The 9,990-nt window shown below is 42.6% G+C and overlaps 1 protein-coding gene across 2 annotated transcripts in view; it reads right to left on the bottom strand.

Annotated features, from left to right (window-relative positions):
* The window catches only part of MAN1A2 (mannosidase alpha class 1A member 2), a 206,864-nt gene that overhangs the window by 8,197 nt on the left and 188,677 nt on the right, over positions 1 to 9,990 (bottom strand). For both annotated transcript variants that reach the window (XR_010919333.1, XM_067545975.1), the window contains exon 12: positions 6,445 to 6,560. Coding sequence is in view for 1 of the 2 variants with exons in the window: in XM_067545975.1 (XP_067402076.1) it covers positions 6,445 to 6,560 (116 nt within the window). In the remaining variant the exon portion in view is untranslated. The remainder of the gene's footprint in view (positions 1 to 6,444; positions 6,561 to 9,990) is intronic.

Below are 9,990 nucleotides of genomic sequence, written 5' to 3'. Positions count from 1 at the left end.
AGTGCATATCAATTTCTTTGATAAATTGATGAACATATGATCTTGCAGTGTTCAGTGGGCAACATTGAACATTGTAAAATGGCAGTTCCTAGGGTTGCATCTGGGACTGGGGATGTTGGCGGGGTCACACTGTTGCATAATCCCATGAGTTAGAGGCACTCACTCATTGAGTTGGGAGCAACTTGCTTGCTGGTGGCTGTGCGTGAGCTGCCCAGGAGTGGGAGTTCACACAGCAAAGCAGAGTAAGATGGGCTCCAGGAGTGGAGGATTGGGGTGACACAGTGATTCACCAGTCCAGACTACAGAGGGGAATGTTACACTGTCCCATTTCTTTATTCACAGACTAATTACAATTAGTAATTACTAATTACAGCCATTGGTGAGACACACAGGTTGACAATTTAAGCCTCAGGTTTAGGTTTTGTAGAATGAAACAGAGCTCCCACAAACCAGGAGAGTTTTTGCTTGTAAAATTATATTTTCAGGGGTTAGCTGCAAGTGAAATATCGAAAGTAACGAAAATTAATTATTAATTAAAATTAATTTTTAATATATAGAAAGTTGGAGCTATTGAGAGGAAAATATGCATGCCTTACCAGAGATAACTTAGGAGCAGGTAAGGCAAAGTGCTCAGCCCAGGAAGATGCATATATTTCTTTGGGGAAGGATAGATCTAAGTGTGCTGCACAGCAAGGAAAGATTCTGGCCATTCTCTCTTTTTGCTGACTAGTTTTTGCTGCCCCCTCTCTCTAAATTGCCATATTGTCCTGTTTCCCCACGTCATCTCCAGAGCAGAGAGAGAATCAGCCGGTTGTGTGTGTTTTCTTCCTCTTTCTTTGTTTCACTGATTCATAAACACTCATTTTGTTGATCTTAGGGGCATGTCTATACAGCAAATGAAAGAGTGACTTTAGCATTGGTAGGTATACCTGCACTACCTTTAACCTAGCCCCATGGGTAACAATAATAGTGAAGACATGGCTGCACAGGCTTCTGCATGGGCTAGCCACCCCGGCACAAGCCTGCTGGAGACCTCAGTAGGTACTCAGCTTGTCTCCTGTACTACAATCACACCTTCATGTGCTGTATAAACATACCCTAAGAGCTCAAGTCCCCTGAGAAGAGGCAACAGCTTCAATTAAATCAACTGGAGAAACAGTGGCTCTTAGGAAGCTGATTACATATGAATCATTTGCCTATGAAGCCAGAGAAGACGACTAGAGCCGAGCCTTTGGAGACAGTTCTGTGGAGACAGGCCTGGGCAGAGTTCTGGCACAACCTTAGAGGTCAGCTCCAAATGGAAACAACCTCAAGTCTTTGGGGAACTAGAAAAACTTGAAGACAGTAAAATTCTGTTTTTCTTTATTAAAAAATGGTTGGTCCTTTTATCTTAATTCACTTACAAAAAAACTTAGCTAAATGTGGAGCTGTTATTATTTACCATTTATATGTTGGGAGTGAGGTGAGGTAATGAGGCCCGTTTTGCTAGGTGCTGTACAAACATATAGAAAATTACAGACCTGCCCGAAAAGTTTACAGTCTAACAGACAACACATACCTGGTGGATAAGACAAGTAGGTCAGGATGGGAGGGGGGCGATAGGGTAACAAATAACAGAATGTGCGCAATTCTTAGGCAATCAGGAGCAGTGATCACAACTTGCCACCAGCCCATTATCATGGGGAATTCTATCCAGGGAAGCAGTGACTCTGAAAAAAACCTGGGGAGTTATAGTAGATAATCACTTAAAAATGAGCTCCCAGTGAGATGCTGTGGCCAAAGAGCTAATGCAATCTTTGGATGTATAATCATGGAAATATCGAGTACGAGTAGTAAGGTTATATTACATCTATATTCCAACTGCTGCTGGAATACAGTGTCCATTTCTGGAGTCCACAATTCAAGAAGGATGTTGATAAATTGAAGAGGGTTCAGAGAAGAGCCACGAGAATGATTAAAGGTTTAGACTCAAAGATCTCAATCTATTTAGCCCATCAAAGAGAAGGTTAAGGGGATGACTTGATTACAGACTATAAGTACCTACATGATGAGCAGAAATTTGACAATAGATGGCTTTTCAATCTAGCTGACAAACGTATAACAAGATCCAATGGCTGGAAGTTAAAGCTAGACAAACTCAGGCTAGAAATAAGGTGCAAATTTTTATCAGGGAGAGTAATTAACCACTGGATCAACTTACCAAAAAGTTTTTGGTGGATTTGCCATTAAGGGAAATCTTTAAATCAAGACTGGATATTTTTCTAAAAACTATGCTCTAGTTCAACCAGGAATTAATTCAGAGAAGTCCTGTGGTCTGTGTTATACAGGAAGTTAAGTTAGATGATCATGATGGTTCCTTCTGGCCTTGGAATCTATGAATCAGATTGGATTTTATTATGTTTGGGGCTTGGTGTAAGGCAAAACCTCAAATCCTACCAAGAGTCTTATCCAGTATTCTGGACTATGTAGGGAAAACCAGCAGACTATAACCAAGTGGGATCAATGCATGGCAACTGCAGAAGCCATGGTTCTAGCTGCTGAGACTGCTGTGTTCAGCCCAGCCTGCAGTGATGTTTTTGCTACGAGTCTGCCTTCATTCAGCAAAGAGGAGAATTCCTGCCTAGCGTTCTCAGGAAGTAGTTCTTTGAACTTCTCCATTTACCCCCATAAATTAAAATCATACCACCTCAGTAGAGCCTGCTGGTTGGCAATTTGAAGCTGCAGACCCTTCAGGAATAAGTCTTCCTGCCAAACAGGTCCAATTTATTTGCATACTTTGATTTGGGGGTGGCAGCCTGATGCCCCTGTCACTCTCTCTGATTAGCCACTGTAACGACTAATGACACTGAAGGCAGATGGGAGTAAAGATAGCCCCAGGAGGGCACATAGTACTTTCATGCTGCCCGCTTTGAGGTGGGAGACAATGAAGATGGGATCTGCCATAGAGGCTGCAAAAACTCCAGTATTGCCTCATTAATTGGCAAAGCCACCCTAGAGGGACCTGCAGTCAATAAAAGGTCAATCAAGCGATGTGAGGGCTCTCTGACCTTCTCAACCTCAATGCCCAAGTCTGCAGCCACCGTCTTTAACAATTCCTGATAAGCCTGAAAGTCATCAGGAGGGGGGATCAAGCTGTCTTTGAAGAAGCCACCTCATCTGGAGGGGATGAGGAGGAAGCCAAGACTGGAATTGGTTGAATATCTTCCACAGGCTGTTCCTCTGCTCCTAGAATCTCTTCCTGATGCTCGGTATTGGACTGATTCTGGACACCGGAGAGGGAGACAGCTTGGTGCACAGACTCCCCCCATTTTGATGAGGGCACTAAGTAGGCATGGTGAGGGGAAGATCTGAAAGCCGGGGGAAACCCCCAGTGGTTCCAAAAAGAACAGTGCTAGGGGACGGGACCCCAGCAACCTCCTGGCCACGTTCCCATGGCAGATCCCATTGTGGGGTCACGATGGTGGGCGGAGAGGGAGGATCTTCGAAGGGACTGGCAAGTCCTGCTTTGGGCTTGAGAGAGATAAGATCCTACCTCCAAGTCTGACAGCAAAGATTCCCTTTCCTCCAACCATGGAAGGGCTGTTTTCTGGCACCGAGAACATGATGATTGGCGGTGTGTAGCCATAATTGCTGGCTTCCCTTGGATGGTACTAACAACCTGACTTTCTTGGAAGTAGGCAGCTGTGGTACTGCGGATGTACTGCTGGAGCTGGTGCCAGACAGAAGAATGGTGCCGACAGATGCAACTCCTGCACTGACAGAGACACTGGCAGCGAGAGGCAGAGCAAATGTCTTGCTGCCGCAAACAGCTCCAGGTTAGCTGGCATGATCATATCTTGTTGTGGTGCAGATGAAGCTGCTGCTGCTTCCGGCTCGACAGTGCCCTTTCTGGTGCTGAAGCCAACTCTGCTGATACAGGCATTGAGATGGAGGAGTACTTAGATTTCAGATGTACTCTACTCAGCTCCTTCTCACCTTTTACCAGACTTGGGGGATGGAGATCTTCTCCTGGTCGGAGCCTTTTTAGAAGTGTTATACTTCTTCCTTGGCAAGGATGAGGGAGATTGGTGCTGGGATTCCAATAACACTGGAGTCACTCTTCCCACTTAGGCTGCAGCGCTTGGTACTGAGTCAGACAGGGGCAGCTCTGATGATGGCCTGGATGCCACCTCCATTAGTGGGAATTTCAGCCTAGCCTCCCTATCCTTCTTCCTTCTATGCTTGAATTCCTGGCAAATCTGGCACTGGTCTCTCACACATGCTTCACCCAGACACTTCAGACAACAATTGTGCAGGTCACTCACCAGAGCAGGCCTTGAGCAAGAAGCATACGGCTTGAAGCCTTGTGACCAGGGCATATCTTGGTGTCAGCAGTAGAATCCCCAAATGGGAAAAAAACCCAAAATTGAACAACTATTTTTTTTACACAACTAAAACTTTACTACCTATAATAACTATACTAACTAATTAACTACATTATATACAGAGCAAAGAGAAAGTGTTCTGGCAATGAACAGGGGCTCCAATGTCCATCAAAGACAGTAAGAAGGAACTAAGCTGGGAAGGGGTGACTCTGTCCTTTATACTTGCATGAAGTACCATAGGACAGCAGAGGGCGCTCGAGCTGCCCAATCGGTACTGCAGAGGGAAAACGTTTCTGACAGCTGTGCACTGAATGCACAAACACCGAGAGTGGAATGGACATGTGCAATGACTCAAAGAAGAACAGTTAGTATTTGAAAACAAATATTAGTGGTCATTTTCCAGTTATTTTTCATAACTGAAAGTTTGTGTGTTTTTTCTTCAGCCTTTCTTGGCAAAGGCGATGTCTACATCTCGCATTTTTCTTGACAATGGTTGAAAAAACACTAATAAAATTTTAAGGAAGTTTTAAAGTTTTTTATACCTCAAAAGTTTGAAAAACGTCCAAATTTCAATAACATTTTTTGATAGTCAAAAAATTTCAACCAGCTCTATAGGTGTTTGAAAAACCGAAAACGTTTTACCAAATATTTTTGTTAATTTTCTTCATTGAAAATTGAAATTGACAAAAACATTTGTCAAAAATTCAATATTTAAGAACATTGTACCAGCTCTAGTTCTTAATGGAAGTGGGACCACGGCTGCCCACAGCTAAGATGTCCTCTTCCAGAATGCCTACTGCCTCCAATTGTTCCCAACAGGAGTGAAGCTAACCTGTCTGAAAGGAAGATTATGGTCCCTTGTTAGGAAGTAGAGTGGAGCATTGTGAGAAGCAGATACACTGAGACAGTGGACAGTCTTTCTAAGGCCAGCGTGTGGCCTCAATTCCACTGAGACAACAGGGGATGGCAGTCTCTGTGGATACCTCCACTGAAGGAGAAGTTTTAGTGGTGAAAAATAATGGCAAACAATGTCCCTTAATCCTAAACATTTTGCAATGGAGCCTATGCACAAGATTTCAGTGAGTTTTAACTACACTCTATGTTATTCTAAGACCAAGCCAATTAATAGATTTAATTTTTAATTCTCTGAATATTCATTCTATACTTAAGATGATGCACTTAAGTGCAAAACTCAACTCAGTTTTAACAATAGAGCTGTTACCAAAGCCTCCATACTATGGTATTATCTCTCTCTAGATTCCTGTCATGGTATCTATCCATCACTGCAGTATTTCAGTGTCATTGGTGTGTTCTAGTACAGCAGTTTCTATGTTGTTACTTGGAAGAAAAGAGGTGGACGGTCCATTATGTGGGAGACCTAAAACCAGACTGGACGAAATACTGGAGAACAGACTGCATTATCCTCTGAAAGATGGACTAGATGTGCCCTAATAGAACCATTTCTAGTTAACAAATATGACTAAACAAAAACATTAAAAGGGCTCTAAAATTTGAAAGCAAGCTGAATCTGGCTTCCAATTAAAAGTCATTTCCACTGAACGTTATGTGGAGGAAATACAGAAAAAATATCCAATAACTATGTAGAGAATTTTTGTACCATGCCATATTTTCCCAATCACAATCTCCCAGCTTGGTTATTGCAACATGCAGGCAGAATAGGTTCTACAAGATCAAAGACCTGGCACTTGGTAAACCATGTTGATTAGGTGCAGCTAATAGTAAATGATCATCGTAAGAAAGGAATTTGTTCAGAGGCGATATCTTCTCCTTTTCACTGGAAGTTTGTGTTCTGACTCGAGATACAAGAAATCAAACTGAGGTCTGAAGAACAATAAGCCCACACTTCTGTGACTGGAGGATTCTTGTAATAGTTTCTGTGGACTTGCATGAGGAACCAAGGGAGTCCAAAATAAAAACAAAAGGGAGGAAAACACCCTGTGACAATCTGGAAATAGAAGTGTTAATCCAATCTATTCTTCTAGGCATCTGGTAATCATATAGTACCTGATACTGCCCCAGGCTATTTTATGGACATATGCAAAAAGAGAAGTGTGCTTACTTCAGAGTTTCAGCAAGGAAAAAGCTCTGTTGTACATCGTCATATGCAGGAGATGAGGAATAGACATCCTTGACCCCTGAAAATCCACCACTGACTCGGCAGTACTTGTCAATAGCCTGTAGAGAGGAAGTAAGCACAGAAGAGGCATATTTCACCAGTACAATATTTGAAAAGATACCACAAAGCAAGGCTTGACCAATACTGACCAGAGTACACAGCAACATACTCTTGTAATGGTGTTGAGAAGTACAACTGAAATAATGTGGAGAGGAGGAAGGACAGCCATGTCACTGGGTTTTGTAGCTAGGAGAACTGGAACAGTTTTAGAAACTTTGAGGTAGTTTGTCATGGACTCCAGCAGAAGGTTATTAAGAGGGAGCACAAGGGATTGTACGCATTACTGAGGGCTGTTTGCTGAACCATACAGCATCCTCCACCTCTATTTGGACTTCCATATGATCTCTCCCTTTCCTACTCTAAAAGCTGAATTTGGATCCCAGCTGCACTGGTCTGACCTGTCCCATCAAGGCTCCTCATCTTTGAAAAAGTGCAGTCCAAATCCACGAGTACACAAATACAAAGAGGAGTGGGGATGGTGGATCCTTAATCCTTGAACCCTTGCAAGTCACCCAAACTTGCCCATGGGTCAACACTTAGCTATCTCTACTTAATGCTGCAAAAAGCACAAAGAAGAATTGGAAAGAACACATTAGCTGCTCAAAGCACCCCCTGTCTGAGCCTCATTATTCTACTCACATCCTTAAACTTATGGCACATGAGAATATCAGCCATTAAAACTAGCCCCAAGGAAATTACACTGAAACGATTCACAGATTAGTTGTGCTTCCATGCTGATTTGGTGGTGCTTGCTCAGCAGACATCAGTTCTTCCAACAGGCTCAGGCAGGGCAGGAGAAGGCACAAAGATCAGAGAAAGTGTTTGGTTTCAGATGTCTGTCATGATCAAACCACAGTACACAGCTACCTGTAGTTCAGTTATCTATGATTTGGCCCATTAGTCTGTATGAGGCCTTTCTCTGCAGGCTGTTTTAGGCCTGGTTTTCTGCTAATTCTAATTTTTTTTGTTATGTTCATCAGAAGCTGAGCGAAGTTGAAGCAGGGGAACATATGCAGTGTAGAAACAGATGTCTCTTTATACACAAAGAAAAGGAAAACAACCTAAATAAGCTCTTTATAATCTATTCCTTACCCTTGGAGGGCTGGAAAATGCTGGAAACAAAAGAGAATTCTCCACTGGAAATATGTGTTTGTGAATGTGTGCAGTTGCAATCCGTGCAGGGGAAGTATAGGGGTTTCCCCTAAAATTGTAGGCCTGTAGGATAAAACTGTCCATTATCTATGACTACAAAATTCAGCAGCATCAGTCAAATCCAGGAACAAGTGTCAAATATAGGTATAAGGCATATAAAAGTCTAGGACTATACTCAGAAACTTTCATTAATTCTGACTAGCTGGGAGCGTGGGAGGGGGAACAAGAGGTCTCAGCATGAATGAGCTATCTTTAACATAGTAGCCTGGCTACAATGCATGCTGGTGTCTGTACTTGCTTCAGGAACCACCTCTATTCAAGATGACAGCAGCCACTGAAGAGGTTTGGAGGCTGCACATAATCATACTGGCTGTGTCTGACAGATTTTAATTTCCAACGACTATTAAAAATCCTCATGGCAACATAAATACTATAGGTTGAAAACAATACTTCGCTTTTACAGAGTGTGTTACAAACATTAGCTAATTAATTCACACAGGACCCCCTATGAGGTGCTTATTATATTATTACATGGAAAAAACCTCATTAATGCAGAGATAAGGTTGCCCAGTGATAGCTTGTGACTTTCCAGAACATCAGGTTCAGCAAAATTCAGACTTCTGAAAACCAGGTAATAGACAGTTAAGGTAAATGCCTATAGAAACTTAACTCTGGCCCCTGGAGCAAGAGGGCAATCAATCATCATCATCAGTTCACCTAGACAGCAAAGGTCCTTTGAAACAATCCCCTATGGCTTGTACAGGCCATATTGGATTGTATGTCCCTAAATACTCCACAAGAGGGCAATAGCCACTGAAAATTATCTGCACGCACTCAGCTGCATTCCCTGTGTTAGGTGTAGCTGTATTGAATGGTTGGGGCAACTCGGAAGAGGAGTGATTGTGATATGAGATCTGGGAATTAATTAGAGGAGCAACACAGAGTTGCGACAGTGACATGAAGAGATCTGGGTCTGAAGTCCCTCGTGTTATCAAATGAAGGAGGTACTTGTGTAACTTGAGGTTCCAGTTTGCATCACTTCAATACACAATTGTGTAGATTGTGTCAAACTGGGCAACAAAACGGCAGATGATATTCATGTTGATAAATGCAAATTAATGCACATTGGAAAACATAATCCCAGCTATACATTCAAATGAGGAGGACTAAATTAGCTGTTACTACTCAAGAAAGAGATCTTGGAGTCACTGTGGATAGTTCCCTGAAAACATCTACTCAATGTACAGTGGTAGTCAAAAAAGCTAACGGAATGTTAGGAACCATTAGGAAGGGGATAGACAGAATATATTATGATGCCACTATATAAATCCATGGCACATCCACATCTTGAATACTGAATGCAGTTCTGGTAACTTCATCTCAAAGAAGATATATCGGAATTGGAAAAAGTACAGCGAAGGGCAACAAAAATGATTAGGGGTATAGAACAGCTTCCGTATGAGGAGAGATTAAAAAGACTGGGACCGTTCAGCTTGGAAAAGAGACAACTAAGAGGGGGATATGATAAAGATCTATAAAATCATGACTAGTGTGGAGAAAGTGAATAGGGAAGTGTTATTTACTCTTTCACATAACACACTAACACCCATTGATATTAATAGGCAGCAGATTTAAAACTAAGACAAAGAAGTACTTCTTCATACAATGCACAGTCAACCTGTGGAACTCATTGCCAGGGGATGTTGTGAAGGGCAAAAGTATAACTGGGTTAAAAAAAAGAATCAAGAAGTTCCTGGAGGATATATCCATTAATGGCTATTACCCAAGATAGCCAGGGACACAATCCCATGCTCTGGGTGTCCCAAAACTTCTGACTGTTAGAAGCTGGGACTGGACAACAGGGGATGGATCAATTGATAGCTGCCATGTCCGGTTCACTACCTTGAAGCATCTGGTACTGGCCATTGTCAGAAGACAGGATATGGGGCGAGATGGACCATTGGTCTGACCCAATATGGCCGTTCTTCTGTTCAGTAGCTGGCGTTGGGTGGTCTTGCCATGGGTACTGTCAGTAGTGAGGTGAGATATGAAAGCAGTCTGTGGATTTAACGATGATTAGGGGAAAGTATAGGCTTAGGTGTTATCCTGTGTGCATGTGTGAAGGGGATGTTTGAGCAGAGGGCAAATGCAGGCACTGCCTGTCCATTACAGTGAAAAGGCAGAGTGTGAGTGTGTTATGGCTGTCGTGGGGCACTGCTCAAAAAGGGCAGTTTTAAAGTTGCGTGGGCATTTACCTTAACTCTGTTTCCTGTTTCT

This window comes from Emydura macquarii, unplaced genomic scaffold (assembly GCF_026122565.2).
Source record: "Emydura macquarii macquarii isolate MOO-44397 ecotype Brisbane River unplaced genomic scaffold, CSIRO-AGI_Emac_v2 contig_1119, whole genome shotgun sequence".
Taxonomy (NCBI): domain Eukaryota; kingdom Metazoa; phylum Chordata; order Testudines; family Chelidae; genus Emydura; species Emydura macquarii.
This window is presented reverse-complemented; position numbering and strand designations above follow the sequence as displayed.